Genomic DNA, 21,853 nt, shown 5'->3' with positions numbered 1-21,853 from the left:
GCAAAAGTCCCATGTTGGGGAAAAGGGGAGGGAAGGGCAGCTGGACATTTACCATTCTGAGCTTCATAGGGCAGAGTAATTGTGTGCACGTGCAAGTGTGCGTGTGTTTGGAAAAAGGCTGGGAGTGGCTAAAAGCCACAAAGGTGACACATAAAGGCAAGTCCGAGCCAGAAGATGCCTTTAACAATTCAGCAGACAGAGGGTCACTTCAAAAGGACAGGATGACCATGTGGTTTTTAGTCAAACCTTTTTTGTTTTATGATCTCTTACATTATGCTCTTTACCTCCTGTAATAATGCCACCTGCTTATAGAGAAGGAATTTGCATAAAACGATGTAAATTATAAACTATAAAATACAGCTGTTAATTAAAATTACTCAGATATTTAAATATAAATCAAGCTGTAACACATCTGAGTATCTCAAATGTAATATGAGTACCTCAAGTCAAAATGAGTAAGAGTAATCTAAATGAGTCAAGGCTATAAACCAGAGAGCACCGGTATTTCAGTATTACTATCATTAAAGCTAATGTATCAGGATAAAAATCAGTGATGTAGAAGAACTAGTAAGCTCTGTATTTTTCAGGTAATGTGAAACCTTGTTCTTGAATATGAACAATTTGACTAACCTCTCCAGAATGGTTTAGAAGTATTTCGTATTGACTGTGTTGTTTTAGTGTCTTTTAAGAAGTATGCATTAGTCTGCAGCTGGGTAAGTAAAAGTCCAGTGTGATGCAGCTCCAGGCTAACCCAGTATGGGAGAGGGTCCTGGGCCAAGCTGAGCCAAGCAGTTGATAAATCAATAAGACACACACACACACACACACACACACACACACACACAAACACACACACACACTCACACACACACACACGTCACTGCAGGCCTGAGAGGCCATATGAAACTACCATTGATCGGAGGGGGTAGGGAGTAGACTGATTTTTTGCCGTGTGTGTATATAAGAGAAGCTACATGGTCTGTCTCCATTCCTGACTTAGAAGTAGCAGGTAGCCACAAAGTGACCGAACAAAGCAGTCAAACACACATATACCGACAAGCTGTTTGCATGCTGAGGAGAGAGAAGCGTGTCTGTCAATACGTCTCTGTCACAGCTCACAAGACAGGCTCAGTGAACTAAATCTCCCTCCATTCCTCCCTCCCTCCCACACGCCTAGAATCACCCAGTGCCTATTAATAGTGCTCAGAGAGAGGTTTTCAGGCTCCACTGTTTTTAATACACACAAACTCGTTTATGAGCTTTCTTAGCAAAACAGCAGAATTTCTACAAAGGAGGTGGTTAATAAACCTGGTGCTCAGCTCCAATTTTAACAACAGTTCATCTACCCTTTAGATGGGTCAAGAGCTGTACTTACACAGCTTTGTCTCAATAACATAATGAACAGGGGCATACTCTGCAATGAGTACTTAACAGCTAAGTGCCACTTGAGCCACAATATGTATCCACACAAAATGTATTGTTGGTGGTGTCTAGTGTTGTGGTACTTGACTTTTTGTTGTCCTGTTTCGTTGGGTCCTTTTTTTCAGGGCTCTCTCTTATTACCCCATCGTGTGCGAACAGGGCAGCACTGTTCATGTTTACTTGACCTGCAAATTGGGGTCAACTCAAAGCAAAGATCTGTGCACTTGTGCAAAGATCCCTCCACTTTGCACAAATGAAAGAAAGGACAAATGTGGTAAAGGAAAGGATCTGCTGTAACAGAAATACTGCATGTACAAGTAAAAATCTGTTAACATCACAAATATCCTACAGAGAGAGGGTGAAAAGTAAAATTCATGTTTAATTCACCCGTCCACTGCAAGGTTACACTGCAACATAAAATATGGTAGTGCATGTCTAATAAACTGGTCTGCAGATCATCTTCATTCATTTGTTCCACTGTTCTGAGACCTGCAGCAAAAGCTGTGAGAGGGTAGACAGGTGTAAATAAACGGTAGGGCTCTGTCCTTGTTCGGCGAGTTGCCATGGCAACGGCTGATAGAGTATCCTATCGATCGCGGTGTCCAGTTGGAATTGTGCAGCCCCTGAACCCAGGTTTTTTCTCTGCCGTGATGGGCGTGGATCAATAGGCTGATATTGTATGCCTCTTTTGCCTTGTGTCTCCCACTGCCTCAATAATAGTGATAATGATAGTGAGAAGGAAGAGGAACCAAAAAGAAGAGAAACAATAGCTAAATGTCAGATAGATCTTTTCATGTAAAAAAAATATATATTGTGGAAAAAATTGTCCCCTTTATTAACTGTGATGCCCCGTTTTCAAATAATGGATTGCCATCTTTTCAGAACAGCGATTGATCCCACTCCTAAGTAATATGACGCCATTCTAGACCTGAAAAAGAGTCTAGATTTGTCCTGCTTTGTACTATGGTAGCTGCAGTGCACTCCAGATGGAACTCCATTGGCCAGACATAACATCTGTCACATTTAATTCAAATGTCTTCAATTCCCTCTCTCTATATACAAACAGCCATGCAGCATTTACCTAAAGTGGAACCATTTACTCTCTAGCCACTTCTTTGGTCATCATGCAAATATGTGCGACAGCAAGCATGGGCCAAGGGGCTGCGATAAGTACAGCGAGGGTAGAAGAGGCACAGTGGAGGACCTAAGGGAGCTCGTTTAAATCTGGCCTGAGGGATCCCTCCAGCTAGGGGTCATGGATGGAGTCACAGCATGGTGGATTTAAAGGTAGGCCTCCTTAAGGTGCTTCTTTTGCCTGGAGGCACGGCCATCACAATTCCTGCAGTGCTGGAAATGAAAGTAAGGCCAGGACAAAGGCTCTTCCCTTGCTTATGGCCACTGCTGAGAAACATTACTAAAATGATTGAGATGTCTGTTACATCTTTCTCTTTACCTCCACACACAACACCAAAGCAGTGGCTTCTGAGTTATTTCTTTCTCATATAGGCAACCATATAATTGTATGTTGTAGCCTGATCAGTAACCTGGCCTACAATTCACTGTCTTCCATTTGGCAAATTTTCAAATTTTCTACTACATTTAGCCAGCGGTGTGCTGTATGGTCTTGGATTTTTGCCAAGAACCAGGCACGCAAATAGACAAGGACATGGACTAAAATACAGCACAAATTAGCTCGGGTGTCACTTAGATGTGTGGACATGAGGCAAAATCCCAAACGCCCAAACTCTTGTGCCACATTATATGTTCAAAATGAAGCATCTAAGAATCTGGGATTTTTTTCAGGGGGACTGGTACAGTTGAACCACTTTCTATAAAGTTCCGTAACCATCTATGTCCTGTACTCTCCAGGAAACTGTGCCGCTACCGGAAATGGCACTTTGCCTGGGGCGGAAATGGAAATGGCAGTGCGCTGTAGTGTGAAGCTGAGCGGAGCGGACGCCCTCCCGAACCCGTTGAGATGAAAACCCATCCTGCGGGCCAGAAGTCAGCCGCCTTGTGAGATAGAAGGAATGAGGGAGAGAAAGTGTTCTCCGCCTCCAGCTCTGTGTGTGTGTGTGTGTGTGTGTGTCTGTGTGTGTGCGCACACTACAAAAGTTTCTGGAACAGCTACATGCATGCTAATATAAACTGTGCTTTTTAGTACGTCCTAATGTGAGCAGTTCATGCTAATCTATATGCTAATTAAGGGCAGGCCTACTCAAGAGCATTTAGTCCTCTCAAGAAATGTATAGTTATCCCAAAACAGTTGTGCTGATCAGGAAGACATTCAGATGTAGAAATAAGGATGATGTTTATGATAGAGATAGATGGGCTTCGTAGCTTCTACTTTACATAAATCTTTAGACTGACTAAAATGTGCAGTTAATTAAGTCAATGTTGTTTCTACCATTTGAGTGTTTTTGTTCCTTGAGAAAAATTCAGATTTATTCAAAAATCCAGATCATTTTTCAACACAAGCAATACATTCCAGAAAATCAAAATGACTTATTGTCATATGTTCTTTTTAACTGTACTTAATTATCTATGCTTGTTCAAGGATCAATTTCTCAATTGATAAAAATTTCCATCCAGAAGATACTAACTGTAAATTCAAACATATAAACCTGTACATATTAAATAAAAAATTAACCTCAACAAACATTCATTCATTCATTCATCTTGCTTAACCACTTTATCCTTTCACTCTCAAGAATAAGGTGCATTAACCACAGGTGGGACACCAGTGCAGGGCAGTATGCACTTACACATAGACACACATACACACAGGTAAATTAATATAGCCAACAGCCCTATTTTGACAGTGCAAGGAAACCAGAGACCCTGAAGGAAACGCACAGAAACACAGGCCTTCAAAATGCCACAAAAACAGTAACCTGAGCTCAGGAGAGATCCTGTGTGTCAGTAACAAGAAAATGGTACATTTTCACATTTCATATAGCATCCTCTGCTTTCCTTTATTTTTTTTAGTTTTTCATTTAATATAGGGATATATAAAGGATAGACAATTTAGTTACAATCCCCAAAAAGAGATGTTTTAATAATGCATTTAATGATTGCATTAACAAATAATGAGTTTTCCAGACCTGAAATGATTGCTTGGAAATTCAAATAAGGATCTGTATACAATCTTGTAAATTTGCTTCAACTTTGTTACTAGTTACAGTACACTAAACAAAAACACAAAATATGATAAATACGAATCCATAAATACGATCCTTAAATCTTTAATTTGTTCATTTAATTGAATTTAATAAAGTGCTTATTTGTTTCTTCAAATATTGGGTCTCATTTTCAGCAGAAAAACAATGTGGTAAACTGGATAACTGACTTACCCTAGAGAAAATTGGTGTATATGACAGTATCATGATTATTTTTTGACATGAATAGGTTTATAGTAGTAAAAAAATGCTGATCATGGGTCAGAACGTTTAAGAAAAGTAAAAAACTTGTTTTGCTCCTGCTTCCTCTGAACTCTTTTTTTTTCAGTAGCAGCATTCATACAGCAGTCAATACTAATATATCATCTCCTGTATTAACAATTTCAGCCTGTCAATATGAGGTCTAGGGCCAAAATTAGTCAGTGCCAAGCCTGTGGCTGTAGTTCAAGGTCATTCACAGATATACACAATCCAAAGGGACAGGACTGATGCTTTTCTGTGTAATGGCATATGCATCGAGCCCAAGGTCATGTACTGCACAGCTAATTTAAACTAATACACACAGAGCACTCAGTATGAGGGTCAGTGATCGAAGGCTAGGAAAGAATTTTTTTTTTACCTGATTATTTATCAATGTAAATGGCAGTCATGAAGATATGGGCCAGCAGCTTTGGTTAATGTTCACATCACCATCAGAATGTTGGAAGAAAGATATTAATATCTTAAATATCTCAGTGATTTTTAATATTAGTAATTTGTAATTAGTAATAAAAATATAAATATATTATTAAAAATCCCAGTGATTTTTACTGTGCTATGATTATTGGTGCCAGATTGGGTGGAGTATTCCTCCAGGGAAGGTATGATCTCCAGTGAAGACAACAGTCTTTAAAATTTACTCAGAACTGTGCACTTGAAAAAACATTCAGTGAGCAGCAGTTCTGCGGATGGAAACTCTCTTCTTCATGAGAGAGTTCAGAGAAGAATGGCCAGACTGGTTCAAGCTGACAGACAGGCTACAGTAGCTTAGATAACCACTCTGTAAAATTGTGATAATCAGAAAGCACAACACATGAAACCTTGAGGAGGATGGGCTACAACAGCAGAAAATCCATATTGGGTCATTTTTGTCAACCAAAAACAGAAATCTGAGGCCTGTGTCACCACAGACACACTCTAAGACTGACAAAATTTAGGTATGACAAATCAAGATTTCTCCTGAGTCAAACAAATAACAGAGTCTGAATTTTCTCTATCAATATCAAGAACAAGAATAAGGAGCTTGTAGTGGACTTTAGGAGGCAGGACAGCGAGTACACACTCGACAAGACACAACTGGATAGGGACAACAGCACTGAGGACCAGACATTGTCCATTTACAATGAGGCAGTGGTGAAGAAATCTCACAGCACCACCTCCTCCTCAGACAGCTGAGGAAGTTGAGAATGAACCCAACATCGTCAAATCATTCTACATCTGCACCATAGAGAGCATCCTGACTGGCTGCATTACTGCCTGGTATGGGAACAGCACAGCCCTCAACAACAAAGCTCTACAAAGAGTGGTGCAGACAGCCCAACACATTGTTTGAGATGAGCTTCTTCCCTCAGGACATCTACACCAGGCAGTGTGTGAGGAAAGCACGGAGGATCATCAGAGATGCCAGCCACCTGAGCCATGGACTGATCTCGCTCCTACCATCAAGCAGACGGTATCTGATCTGGCAACAGCAGACAGAAGAGCTTTTTCTTGCAGGTCTTCAGAATGTTGAACTCTAAGAATTCACTCCAAGAACACCACCACAAGCACAACCCACTCTATCTTCCACAGCACTATATCATTTATCCCTTACATTCACACTGGACCACAAGTAACGTAGAGTACTGATATCATCACTATCCTTATACTGTATGTGCAATATATTGTAATAAGTCAATATTTACCTGCATACAATCTTTTCAGTGTTTTAAGACATTATGTCTTAAAACATATTATAAATTACTTTTTACTTGAGCAAATTAATAATCTTGCATAATCTTTTTTCTGTTTAATGCTTAAGTTTGCTACGTTTTGTACTAAATAAGAGTAAGTTTTAACTTGCATTATTTTGCAATGTGTCTGGACCGGAAATCAGAAGCAAATTGTAAATAGCTTGAAATCTGAGAATTTGGCACCAACAGCATGAATCTATAAATCTTACCTGCCTTGTGTCAATAGTGCGGGCTGGTGGAGGTGGTGTAATGGTGTGGGAAATGTTTTTGTTGCACACATTGGGCCTGTTGATACCAATCAATTTGTTTTGATTGTTTGAATGCCAAAACCTTTTTGAATATTGTTGCAGACCATGTGAATCCCTTCATGGCCACAATTCATTCAGCATATCACAAAGAAAAAGTCATCTCAAACTGGTTTTATGAAAATGACAGTCACCAGAATCGAACAGAACACTTGTGAGATGTGGTAGAACGGGAAAATCACAGCCAGTGCTGAATATTAAATATTCCAAGATATTGAGCATTTCATTTCTTTGTATTAAATATTTCAAAATTATAAAACTGTCTCTTTATTCGCAATATTAAATAATAAAACATACAGATTTTCAATGTGCTCTCTCACCTTTGTGTACACCACAGTGAAGCATTGCAGGGGTTTTGGGAGACTGTGATTGAAATTCTATACCTCTTCACTAACTAAATAATCTTTTTATTATAAAAATAAAAAAACTAACTTAATAATAAGATTAAGCTATCATTGTGCAAGAGTACAATTGCATGTTGAAGTTTACAAGTATATTATGAAGGAATGACTCCCTGTTGCAGTCTTCAGTCTTAGTTGACTACATTTTGTCAGGATTTTCCAATCATATGCAGAAGAAATAACCATCTATTTTTAAATGAAGTTAAATGTATCTTTAAATCGGAAAAGAATTGAAGTACAAAATATATTTTCGTATCTTTACAGCTTTATACCTGTAGGATAACTAAAGCAAATTTAAACAACAGAGCAGCTAGGTATTAGAATAAATGTTATTTATGCATATGACAACTGTAGCTAACGAAGATTCCTTAGCAAAAAAATAGCACATCTGGATTATTAGGAATAATAATTTCTATGCAAATTCTCATTGGAACCTGATGCAGTTATACTGTAAGGTATGGTTGAAATATGTTCAACTCTGCCTCTTTTAAAAAGGACTTGGTCAGGGATTCGATTTGATCTTAGCTTAGGTTACTGTCTGTGCAGTTCCTGTGCATGTTTTCCCTGCATTCTAAAGTTTCCTTGTACCACCCAACAACATAACTGCAGGCGGGTTGGCTATTTCAGAATGCCTGTAGGTGTGAATAAGTGTGTGTGTGTGTGTGTGTGTGTGCATCTGGTGCCCTGTGATGAACTTGTGTGAAAGTTCCAGATGTTTAATGACTGAGTAACTGAAAGACTCTTTGAACAAACAAATGAACGAACAAATTAATTCAATAATTAATTAATGGACGGATGGATAAATGAATGAATGAAATAAGGTAATTTCTTTGACCTTATCGGACCAGATTATGATATAAAAAAATGACAACATCTAGTGAATATTACTTTAAAATAATGAATTGGCATTTAGTCTGACCTTTGCCCTTGCATTATTATTTACACAAATCAGTCACAATCCACTGATACCAAAGAAAAGCCCATGGTCTCTTTTTCAATCGAAGCATGCTAAGGGGATAGGGGATAGGCAAGCTACTGCACTGAAGAATTACTAATCAGCAGCAAAACATTTGCTGCCCTTCTGGCAAGGTCAGGGGATCAGGGTCCCCTGCTAAATGTCCAGAGCTCCTTTTGCTCTCCTAGCATAGAAGCCCTGAGGGGGAATAACACTCTGCCTCCCCCTCACGGCCTGACAGCAGCTCAGATCTCTGAACACGCTCAGGGCTCTCCCTGTCTCTAATCAGCCTGACAGCTCTGAGTGTTAGTCTCAAGCTCAACAGCCACACCAAACAGGTCTTGCATGAACAGCTAGACTTTTGGTATGCTCATGAAGTATCCCCTAAAATTTCACATTTGTCATGATGTAACTTAATTGAGTGAGAGCTCTCAGCTGAATCCAGAATTCCCCAGTGCTCTCTGAGGTTTTCCAAAGAAAATGGTTGTGCTTTGCATTCTTTTTGAAGGTATTTTGTGCTGCTAGGGGTTTTATCACATGAACAGAAATAAAATAAATGTCTCATGATCTACATGCATTTCCTCACATACTGCCCCTAATTCATAACAATGTGTACTGAATTTGGCTAAAGCAGGAATCTTACACAGGCTTTTTAATTATACACAATAATAATCAATCTCAAGTAATACCGTATCTTTCTCTTAGCTGGCTATTCAAACTGGGCATCACAACCCAGTATTTCAGCATGTCTGTTTATGGATTATTTAATGAACTCTACCTCTCACCCTCACTCTATGGGTTTGTGTGTATAAGTGACTAATTTGCAGTAGTATTGATCAGTGGCAGACAGGTGTAGTGCAGCTGGGCATGTCTAAACAAGCAGAAGCATACAGAAGGACAATTATTATAGAAGATACAGTTTAAGGTGTGGTATGGAAGCATATATTTTACAGCTGGACTATCCATGAACAGATAAAGCTGTGTGAACTGCTTTGGCATACTTATCTTAATTTGCATTCATAGACTGGCATGTCATCAACATATTCCATATCTTTACTGTTTTAACATGCTCTTGTGTCGCATTATTTTTTTTCAGTCCAAGTAAACCCCTTGGAGGGCCATTGGGCGGAGATAATATTGCAATCTGATACAATTCCCTCTGTGAAACAGTGTTAAACTTGTGAATTAGGCTATAATTCAGTGCAATCCAATACTTAGCACTTAAAAAAGACATTTGATGTCCTGCATGGTTTTATATACCCAGCTGTTTAATCCATACATAGCATCTTATGCAATTGTCGTTTTGCTTTACCAGCTAGTTACCACAGCTCTGTATGTAGGTTAAATGTCTTTGGTGCACTTATCTCTAAGGAAATTGTGGCTGAACGGTGCATTAGCTACAGTAAAACCCACTCCTGTGCTGCAAGGAAATGACCTACATGATCCACATCTCTGAGTCATGATAAAACAAACAAGGCCTTGTATTTTAATAAGGTATATGTCTCAATGTATGTTTGCTATAGTCCTCTGGAAAAATGATATTGGTGCCATCTAGTGGACTAGTATTATCTATCCTCAATGGAGTTTAGTACATACCCTAAAATTGCACCAACTGACACTTGCTGGTCTGTTCACAGAAATATTTCATTTTTATTTTCAAAAGTTTATACTATATTAATATTAAAACAAACAAATATGCATTTTAATTCAAATAAAACATGCTAATGCTAAATATAGGTCAGTTGTTGGTAAAAATCAAATAAACAACAAACAAAACAACAATTTTTTGTATGCGCTAAAACAGGTTTGACTTATTTCACATGTATTAACAAACACACTGTTCCTGAAACACATGTACCAATAATTACTATTAATTCATGGCAACAGACTGTTTAACATCTTGGATTCAAGCTATGAAGATAAAAGGAACAAAACTACTGCTTTGTTTTATATGTTATTATACAATACGATATTATATATTATGCAGGGTGTTCAGACGCTCTAGCTGTCCTGCTAACGTTACAATGTTTTGTAGCAAAGCGTCAGTGGTTTTCTTTAGGTACACTGAACTTGCGCCTCTTTGGGGCAGTAGGCAAAGGGTCTTGACTAAGCGGAAACTGAAACTGAGAAACCTACAAAAGAGAGCAGGCATTAAACGCTGTGCTACAATTTTCAAATTCAACAGTATTAATGAAAAAAATCTTTAGATGTTATAGACTGAAATACTTTTAGACTTTGGACATGCTTCTCACTTTTGTGTCACAATACAGCTCTATGAATTATGTGTATGTCTGCAGTTTTCCAGAGCAGAGCTGTGTTTACACTGTTTTTAAGCTTACCGGTTTCTTTTCTGAAGCTGGAGGCACTGTACCATGTTTCTTGTCCTAGAATCCCAAAATAAACAAACCATTTCCATCAACACTTTACATCCCCCGGACAACATTATTTTAATATAATAGCATAGTTATTCTTTACGTGAATAAAAATATAAAGATATAGAAATATCTCAATAATTACTGCAGAGTTGATCACTCGGCCGCTCCTTGTTTTCCTGGTAGCCACATTGAGAGCCGCTGTCTTCTTTACAAGACTGTCTGTCTGTATGACAAACACTCTTGAAGCACAGTATACAGTACAAATTGTATTTTTTTAATAAAATGCATCACTCAGTTTTGGTCTAAATGAATTACAGTAGATAATAAAATAAAATATTTAGATTAGAATGATTATTGCCCAGTTCTTCTTACACAGCCTTAAGCAACATAAAACACAACAATGTTCCTGTTATTAACTGTTTAACATTTGGCCACTGCATAATTCAATTATATTATTATTATTATTATTATTATTATTATTATTATTACTAAATAATAATACAAATGCAAAAACCTATCTATAATCTGATTAATACGATCTGTCCACACTTTTGTCCTGTACAGTGCACTGGCATGAACAGCATGTTCCTGTGTTTAAACTGGATTATGCTGCCACTGAGAAAAAAGCACTGGCTTATAGAATTAACCCAGGATCAGTTTTTAATATATTCAGTATTCCTGACAGAGTTACCATAAACTGTGAATTTTCCAGCATCTCCTCTTTGCTCAGATCTGTCAACATAAAAACAGACAATATTGAAATTTACATTTCTTATCATTGTTTTGTTTATTTGAATACTAGTATGCTAAACATGATATCAAAACTATGATGAATGCACTGTACCCATCTGTAGGACACACTAAAAAGAAATTAAATTATAAATTGTTGATTGTCTTAAACTGCCTATGAAAGCTTACCTGAGTTCTCAATTCCGGTGTCAATAACAACGTTTTCTTTGGATACGATTTCCTATTTACAGAAAAATACAATGAATGTGACTCTTCAAGTTAGATTTATTGGAAAGCTTAATCAAAATCTCTCTCACTCACTCACTCATTTTCTACCGCTTATCCGAACTACCTCGGGTCACGGGGAGCCTGTGCCTATCTCAGGCGTCATCGGGCATAAAGGCAGGATACACCCTGGACGGAGTGCCAACCCATCGCAGGGCACACACACTCTCATTCACTCACGCACTCACACACTACGGACAATTTTCCAGAGATGCCAATCAACCTACCATGCATGTCTTTGGACCGGGGGAGGAAACCGGAGTAACCGGAGGAAACCCCCGAGGCACGGGGAGAACATGCAAACTCCACACACACAAGGCGGAGGCGGGAATCGAACCCCGACCCTGGAGGTGTGAGGCGAACGTGCTAACCACTAAGCCACCGTGCCCCCCTTAATCAAAATCTGAGTACTACATTTAAAAAGCTGTACTTACATGCTGAACCTTTGACACACAATCCATTTCTTCTCCATTTATTTTCAAAGTCCATCTATCCCGGGCACATATTGGTTCGTTATCATCTACCTGCAAATGTACACAGGAAAAAGAGTTTCATTTTAATTGTAAACTAAATTATCCAGCAATCTTAATATGACTATAATGTGAACTAGAAAAGTAAGTAGTCTAACTAGGAATACAACAAAAATAAAATCTACTTTTAACTATGTGTCCATAAAGTTAAAATGCACCTGTTCCAGTCTTTCTCTCTCAGTGGTGACATCCACTTTTAGGGTGTGAAAAGGCGTAACAACCTCTCCCATGGTCAGATTCACCGGCTCTTTCTGAAACACGAGTGTGCTGTTTTCTCCTTCTTTAAAGCCTGGTGGCTGGTAGTCCTGTGGAGTCACTGTCAAGCATGTAAATAGATATAATACATGAAAAAGTGCTGCAGAGAACACTCTGTCTTGTCAGTAAGAGGTCAGAGTCACAGAGATCACACTTTTACGTCTTGAGATGTTTGAGGTGAACAGGAACTGAAGATTTTGATGTGTATGATTTTATGCATTGTGCTGCAGAATATTCAGTATAACTGCATGAATGAGCGAGTGTACAAGCTGTGATTTACCATCATCATAGTAGGAGAGCTTCATGTTGAGGCAAACACTATCAGGGAGCGGGCCGAGGTTTTGCATCAGCGTGTACAGTTTACGCACCAGCAGAATACTTGCTTTCTTTATGTCATTGCAGTCCACCTTAGTCATATTCTTCTGGCTTTTGCTGACGATTTTAGACACAAAATTTTCAAGCAAGAAAAGATCATAGGCTCTATTTTAATGAACAACTCAAAAATATGGGACAGGATTTAAGGTGATAACATGGGCGAGTATTTTTGTGCTTAGTATTTTTGTGACAGAGAGATGACAATTAATTTTGCTTAAAATTAATACATTACCAAAAAGTGGGGTTAGTCTCTCATCCCCTTCAGCATGACTCATCTCATAATGATACTATTGTATTTTACATAAAAATCCGTTTTCACGGTAAAAATAATGCCATGGATGACATCATATTCAAGTGCAGATTTCTCTTCATTGTACTGATTGTGCTACATACAATACAAAATTCTTAGGGACATGTAAAATGCTATAATGCTTCAAAAATAATGAAATCTATTAACATTTCTGCATAAAAAAAACTTTTGTAAAGAGGTTTTTGGGGGAAATTTATTATATGTTTACCGAGGATTCTGAAGAATTTCTGTTCGTCAAAACAAGCTTTCGTTATGTTTTTTGTTATTCATCTGACAAAATATTTCCAAAATAATGGTTCTTTATAGTGTCATAAGTGTACAATTATTCTATTCAAAATGGACTTTCATGGACTGTAGCCAGAAAACACTGATTTGCTTTTGATGGATTCCAATGAGTCAACTTTAACTGACAAGTATAATGTAACAAAATATTTGACCTGTTAACTCAGAGTTGACTCCTTCTCTATAAAAATCATGGCTCTGACTTACTAGTGTTTTGCCAGTATTTCAGCTTCTCTAAATGCTATTTTTGTAATTCCAGTGGAACATTTTTTTATTATCAGCTGTGCCAAAAAAACCTCTGGTTTTCTCCTACCTTTAAAAAACATGCTTGTAAATGGACCAGCACTGGTATTGTGTGTGTGTGTGTGTGTGTGTATGGTGCCCTGTGATATACTGACTTCCCATTCAACTCTGAATTAACAGGTCAAATATTTTGTTTAAAAATGTATTTCATTTTCTACCATTCACAAAAGAGTTCCTAGGCTCAGGATACACAAAGACTTTGACCAGTATAAAGCAAAACACATTGTCACAATGAATGAATGAATGAATGAATGAATGAACGAACGAACAAACCATCAAATGAATGAATGTGTATCCAAACACACTATAAGACCATTCATCCAAACCCAGGTTTTCCACTTTGCGTCTGGGAAACGGAATATGTTGTGCTTTTCAAACAGTATAACTTCCTCTGGAAAACTGCACATCATTTTAATTAATAAAAGTATTATACTAGATATTTTACTAGAAATTTTATCAGTCCTCAAATCAAGTTAAATCATTTTAATGATTGCTCCATGATCCAGTCCTGATGGTCTAATGCTTTTGGAAATGATTAGGGGTCAGAATGGCCGCTCAGCCTGTTACACAGCTACGCAGCCCAATGTGTAGTTAGCTGTGATGCACTGTGTGGTCTGACATTTTTCTTTTGAAGCCAGCATTAACTTTTTCAGCAATTTGTGCCACAGCAGCTCTTCTGCTGGATCAAAAATGGACTAGCCTTCAGTCCCTATATGCATCAATATGCCTTCAGCACCTGTGACCCTGTTGCCAGTTCACCGGTTGTCTTTCTTGGACCACTTTAGACCTGCCATTTTAGTGATGCTCTGACCCAGTCATCTAGCTTTCATAATTTCAAAGTCGCATGTCCTTATGCTTCACTATTTTTCTACTTCTAACACATCAACTTGGAGAACTGACCGTTCACTTGCTGCCTGATATATCCCACCCCTTGACAGGTGGTACTGTAACGAGATAATCAACGTTATTCACTTCACCTGCCACATGAGAGCATCCATGCCTTAATAACATCGTTAATAACACAGTTCCCTTAAGTCTACATTTACATTTATAGCATTTAACAGACACTCTAAGGGCCATTTTACACCTGGTCACTTCATGTGTTTTCTCTGATCTGATATCTGATTTGTTCCGTTTACATTAGGCCACATAAATGCGTCTTGGCGAATCGGATATCAATCCGATCTTTCTACTCCCGCCCAAAACGCAAATATATTTTACCTCATTTCCAGGGTAACTGAAATGGAACACGCTTTGGTGTATGCGGTTTTCAGAATGCAATCAAAAGAAGACAAAAAAAACTTGTTGCGACGGTTATGCTACAAAAAACAGCATGTTATTTGTTATTTGTGGCTTGAACAACCACATTCAATTACACCTGTCCAGTTTCATCTGAAATTCACCTGTCCAGTTTCATCCGTCCCAGACCACCTCCTGAAGTGGTTTGAACGATCGTATTTATATCCGTCGGAGGGCATTTAGACCTGGGGTCTCATTTATAAAGCGTGCGTACATGCCATCCCAGTCCAAATACAAGTCCTCACCACTCTGGGGTTCTTGGCAACCGGCCGTTTCCAGCGGGAATTGGCAGACAGGTAAATTATTTATATAAAAAAAAACTATAAGTAATCCTCAACTTTGTGTCTAAGACCTTTTTGTATATGAAATAATTCTATTGGAATCTATCATCTCACCCTATGGGTCTGGTATATCACAGCCGTCCCTGAGTGCCATAATATCTGTCGTTTTGAATGGTATACTTATATAATAATATGGGTAGTCGAATACATCAGGTTCCCCTACATTGCGCGAGAACAGGCCGAAATTAAAATGCAATTTGCAGCAATGTCTGGTTTCCCAAATGTAATCGGCGCAAGTGACTGCGCTCATTTTGCTATAAGTTCACATCTGAAAATGAATTTGCTTATGTTAATAGAAAGCATGTGCATTCTATTAATGTGCAAATCATATGTGACTCCAACATGACCCTCACAAACATTGTGGCACGCTGGCATGGTTCAACACATGATTCCTTTAGCTTGACACATAACAGTGTAGGGAACAGACTAAATGCAGTACCTGATGGCTGGCTTCTTGGTGAGTTTAACAATATTAAAAAGTAGAAACTGTAACAATTTTGTTTTTAATATAATTATAACAATGTTGCTTTTAATATAATTATAACCTGCAGGCGACAGTGGCTACTCCCCTGAGACGCTGACTCCTCACCCCATTTTTAAACCCGCAGAGCGCAGAGGAAACTCATTATAACGAGTTCCACTCTCGTGCCCGCGCAGTGATTTGCATTGACTATTTATGGTTAAAAATGGGCGTGTACAGGGCTGGATTTCACGTACGCACATCTGTGGGTGATCTGTGATTTATAAAGGGAACATTGCTTAGAGGAGTGTGTACGCACGGTTTTATAAATCTGAATTTTTTTTGGCGTACGCCATTTTTGGCTTTTGGGCGTACGTAAACTTTTAGTAGGGATCCTACGCACAGTTTTATAAATGAGACCCCTGGTCTTTTTACGATTGGATAGCTATCTGATCACAGAAAATGCATGAAGTGTCCAGGTGTAAAAAGCCCCTTATCCAGAGTGACTTACATTTTTTTTATTTCAGTTTATACACCTGAGTAATTGAGGGTTAAGGGCCTTGCACAGGGGCCCTGCAGTGGCAACTTGGTGGACCTGGGATTCAAACCAATGACATTCTGATCAGTAGTCGAACGCCTTAACCACTGAGCTACCACAAAACTAGAGTATTTGTATATGATCACCTTTCAAAATCCAGCCGAGGCCCCTTTTCAGTGTACTGAATTCTGAACTGGTAGCATTCAGTTACTTTCTACAACATAAAATATGGTTATTACAAACATGGTAAGCAAGACGTCAGATGGAAACCATCACCTAGACCTCAGCATTACTTTAAAATTTTGTTACCAAAGATATAAATCTCACCTTGTCTGGCATGTAGCATCATACTGCTACATCATTTTCAGTATCAAGCAAAAAAAAAAGCCTACCTCGGGGTATTCAGGATCAGAATACATCTAAAAAAAAACACACACAAACAATACATCCTAAACATTATTGAACTTACTAACATGGAACATCACTGTAGTAAAATGTTACATTTCTAGAACAATTATTCTGCCAAATGTACTCACGGATAATAAAATCACTCGGAGCTGTCAAAAGACAAACATTGTTAAATGGATCTGCAGTATTTATAAAGTAGTTAAAGAACAATGCAGTGCACACAGTTTCAACAGAAAAGTTTCCAGTACTTGAAGCTGACTTACGTATCTCTTCTGGATGGCATCAAAACATCCCTGCAACCTGTATGTGTGAGTGAATCAGAAAAAAAATCACTGGCATTTTTATTAAAAGGTATTTCAGTACAATACTATTAGTCAAAAAAGATAATTTATGTTGCTAGAGCATGTTAACAAGGTGAGAGCATTCATTTAGTGAACAACTGCAGTTGCTGGCATGTCTAAATACTGACCACTGAACAATCTGACTGGCACCAGGGCAAGTCCGCTCCTCTCGAAGTATCATCACTTTCTGTTCTGAGGGAGGTGGAGGTGTAAAAACATAAAGGTCACATTTCGTGGTCATGATACAGAATAAAATCATCAAAGCTGTCAGCGTTGCTAATGAGCAAATCCTAACAAGCAGTGAAAAATAAACTAAGAACGGACAGATCCATGTTAACAGGCCATATGATAAGACATCTCTTGATGGAAATGATATTTACTGTAATTACAGCATGCATGAATATTTTAGCTTAAGATGCAACCAGAGCACTGGCAGAAAATTAGATTACAGAAAATGGACGAGTTATTTAAATTAGCAATTATTTCAAACAATATTTAAGATCCTAATGTTTCAATGTAGTTCTCTTACCCTCAACGTATTTACTCCCATATGCTTTTTCTGGAAAAAGACCTCGAAGGTAAGTGATGCTGGAGACAGCGATAGCTAGTAATTTCTTAACAACCACCAATGACTGCTGCTCTGTGGCAACTACATGTGGCAGCATCTGTGAAGACCCCTAAAAGAAAAACACATTTTTGGGAAGTCAAGAACAAGCATTGAGCTTTCTAACAAAACTGAGTCTGCCGTAAACTTCACCTGATGAGTCCGTAAGAGTTGTTCACAGGCCATGACGAGCAGAAAGATGACTGAAATTCTTTGGTCTCTTTAGTTGTGTCAGTTAAATGACAAACAAAATAAATTCACAGACACAGCTTTGGGTTGGAAGCAAAAATGAAGATTAATCACAAAACATATTTCAAATATTAAAAAGAGGGAGTTTGAAACAGAAAACATTACAGATTTCACTGTGTCCAACTTTTTGTGTCCTACACAAAAAAAAATTATTTAAGGTGACTGGAATCCAGTCATAAGATCAGTTATGTATAAAATAAAGGTAAATATGTAAGTTTAACTGGTATTCACTTAAACCAGCACCAGATTAGCATAACCCTGACTACAGTGAGACTTATAGAAGATACTGAGTCCCCAATTCAGTCTTTGAATCGCTACTACCGCTAAGTGTCTAAAAGCCGCGCCACTGAATTTTGTTTGTGGCGAAATTTACTGTGAAATTGCTGTGAAGCCAGTTGAAGAACGTGAGCTAGCCATCATTAGCATCACCTTAATTTAGATACAAACACTGTAACTAAAAGTGTCACTGCTAAATGGTTATGATTATAGTCTACAAGGATTCCTTCCACATCGATTATATCGAACACACGAGATTAAGTTAACGTTAGTTAGTTTGTTTGGTATAATTTAGCGTCAGCGAGGTAACGTTAGCAAAAGGAATGCCACGAAAAAAACGCTGACTATTTACAAGAAACGCACGTTAATTAACCCATAAACTCACCTTATATAATAATTAATGTTAGGATTTTTAGTGTTTTGGTGTTAGCTGTAAATTTCAATCAGTTCAAAGCGCCTCAGTAACACACACCGACAGCGATTCTGTGAATCTTCTTAAAATAACAGTAGTTAACGTAAATGATTCTTTTTATTGATTCGACTCGTATAGTTTAGTACGTGCAAATGATTCGAATCGTTTCCTCGTTTATATTTCTATAACAAATTTTAACCTCTACTAAATGTATATTCCTTTTTATTCAACTACATACTGTTACAGTTAATACTCAATTTATAAAGCTGCTTGAGTAAATGATTTTTTAATTTTTAATTTTTTTTTAAATAAAATTTTGCAAAAGCTTATAAAACAAATTATATTCCACCCCAAATTTGTTTTGGAAAACATAATGGGCATGAAACATTTATTCTTTAAATGTATTAATTTGAACTATAGTTAATTAACTCAAAGTTAATATGTAAGTGGGCTTTATTGTCATTCCTCTATAGAGCTTGTACGCATTGGACTAACATGTCATTTCTCCAGGACAGACACATCGCAATAAAATAGCACACTACAAATGAGTACATAAAGTGCAAATACAAAAAGCATGAGATTAATGCAGAAAAAGAAATACATTGGACAATAAATACACAGGACAGTGCATATCGACTAGAACCGTGTTGTGTTGGTATACTATTATGCATAGCAGCAGTATTAATTGAAGCAGTAATATTAAGTTAGCAACTAAAAAGTCTCATAAATAATAAAAGTGTCCAGTGTAGAAAGTGCAGATGTACAGTTGTGTTTCAAGAGTCATACTGAGTTAGGATTTTGACTAGTCTAGGTGAGTGTTGGGAGGCAGCAGGGAGTTGAGTATTCTGACTGCCTCAGGGAAGAAACTGTTGTGGAGTCTGATGGTGATGTTGGCACAGATGTTCTTGTACCTTCTGCCAGATGGCAGGAGGGTGAAAGGTCCATAAAAGGGGTGGGAGAGGTTGTCCACAATACTGCTGGCTATGTAGATACAGCAAATGTTGTAAGAGGCATTGATGCTGGGTGGAGAGATACACCAGTTGGCCAGTTACACCCACCTAATTTGAATAATGTAAAACCATAATGTTTTATGCACTAAATATGTAGGAAAAAAGAGGACTGTATTGTATTCAATGAAGAGGTTCAACAGTTACCTATTTATAATATATTACCACACACAAATTAAATTTAAATGAAGAACAGTGACAAAAGTTGAAATAAATAAATATTTGCCAATTTCTTGCTATCACAGGAAAGCAGGAACTTCAATGTGTGCCTGCTTGCTATGCTCCTTAGCCAAGCCCCAGTCATGCCTCAAAATATTGAATAATTTAAGCATACAAATCATTAGAGATTGAGAGAGAGAGAGAGAGAGAGAGAGAGAGGGAGAGAGATGCTGTTCTAGAAAATACTTTTCAATGTGCTCAATCAATGCAACTGAATGCCATTAACCACAATTTATTTCAGCTGCAAAACTACAGCATAATTAGTACACAGAACAACAATGCTAATGAAAAACATTTAGTGACCAAATAATTCTGTGATCTAAACATTTCCTACTTTTTATGCCTCAAATACAAATATAGTAAACAATACTTAAAATATGGAGAAAGTTTTTAAAAGAAAAACTATTTCAAACATTTGACCTTGCTGTGACCCTGGCCCAGTTTGGGTCAGTTCCAAAATAATTCATAGTGCATTACAAATCCTGAAAACATTCAACCATTCATTGAGATATCACAGTAAGAGAATAACAGATAAACGCATGCATAAATGGATGGCTAGATATTTTGAATATGCATCTAGTATTTCATCTCACAATATTACAATAAATTATTACAAGATTGATAAACAGATTTAACTGACAACAAATAAGTAACAAATTAAAAATGAGAATTTTTCCTTTTTAGGTTTACATATATTATATTTACATATATTTACATATACTGTACATGCTCTCTATATACTCTATTTTGTTATTGAAAATATGTTTTCACATGCTACTTTTGCCATTTTATTTTATTAAGCTACAAAAATAAAGAAAAGGAAAGAGATCAGAGTTTTCTTTAGGCAAGCATGGCAGAGTTTCAAACAAGTTTTTACATGCAGAATGCAGAGCAAAAAGGTTTCAACTCTGTAAACCACCTCTTCACTTTTTTTTTTATTCCTTCTTTTTATGAGACCCTTCCCCCCTTTTTACTTCTGTTTTTGATTCCACTCCAAAATCCCTGAAGGCAAACCCTCCCCAGCAACATAACTATAAAGCTACAGAGCAACGCAAAAAAATAAAAGCATGATTATTGTGTCAGAAAATGAATACTTGATAATACACTATATGGCCAAGATGTCTTTGTGTGTCTCTTCATGTCCAGCTTTATGGTGACACACAGCCAATCAGGATACAGGGAGACAGACAGACAGACAGACAGACAGGGGAGTCACATTTTATACTATTGAATGTGTAAAAAGTACTCTGAAGGATTCAGCCCCAAATGAAGATGGGTTCCCCTTGTGAGTCTTGCTCCTCTCAAGGTTTCTTCCTTTATCATCCATTGAGTTTTTCCTTCCCACAGTCACCTCAGTCACCTCAGGCTTTCTCAATAGGGATAAATACAAACACATTTAAACATATATAATATTAATCTTGAAATTTTGCATTATAGTAATCTTTATATTAACCTTTTGTTTTATGTTTATGTTCTGTAAAGCTGCTTTGAGACCATGTCAATTGTAAAAAGCGCAATACAAACAAATTTGAATTAGAACTGATGGAGTTTTTCTTTATATTCTGGACTATTTCACTCTAGTCTGTAGTCTGTCTTCTTTCTGCCTACGTTTGGGTTTTGATGATGAAAATAAATATCTCTGACGCAATGTTGTTTTGCCTTTATATTTTTCTATAATATTAACAACGATCCTTAATTTTTAAAATCTGTTTTCCTTCTATTCATCAATAAATGTTACTGTATTCACATTATTTATTATTAGTATACAATTTTAAGGCACTTACTTTTACTACTGTGCCAAAATGTGCAGGAGATGAATTTGCAAGTTAATGAAGGGTTGAATTTGTATTTAGGGGATAGTGGTGGGGGTGGGTGCAATACAAATTTTCAGTATACTTGGATGACAGGATTTCTGGGTTTTCTCCCATTGATTGTCAGGTACGGCACAGAACTATTAAGATGATATGGAATGTTTTTTAAAACATTTCTAGCAAAATGCAGT

The 21,853-nt window shown here is 37.4% G+C and overlaps 1 protein-coding gene across 1 annotated transcript; it reads right to left on the bottom strand.

The window, feature by feature from the left end:
* Window positions 1–10,007: 10,007 nt before the first annotated feature.
* hormad1 (HORMA domain containing 1) lies at window positions 10,008–17,749 on the bottom strand. Its single transcript, XM_060869257.1, has 14 exons — window positions 17,614–17,749; window positions 17,213–17,276; window positions 17,007–17,043; window positions 16,872–16,892; window positions 16,728–16,754; window positions 16,482–16,549; window positions 12,708–12,859; window positions 12,331–12,488; window positions 12,086–12,166; window positions 11,547–11,598; window positions 11,320–11,360; window positions 10,771–10,851; window positions 10,593–10,637; window positions 10,008–10,385 (listed from the first exon to the last, which is right to left on the bottom strand). Exons 1-14 carry the CDS (start codon window positions 17,747–17,749, stop codon window positions 10,296–10,298), a joined length of 1,053 nt encoding a protein of 350 aa, XP_060725240.1. The 3' UTR covers window positions 10,008–10,295.
* Window positions 17,750–21,853: the final 4,104 nt, after the last annotated feature.

This window comes from Tachysurus vachellii, chromosome 5 (assembly GCF_030014155.1).
Source record: "Tachysurus vachellii isolate PV-2020 chromosome 5, HZAU_Pvac_v1, whole genome shotgun sequence".
Lineage (NCBI taxonomy): Eukaryota > Metazoa > Chordata > Actinopteri > Siluriformes > Bagridae > Tachysurus > Tachysurus vachellii.
Note: the sequence above shows the minus strand (reverse complement) of the source record. Positions and strands in the feature narration are given on the sequence as shown.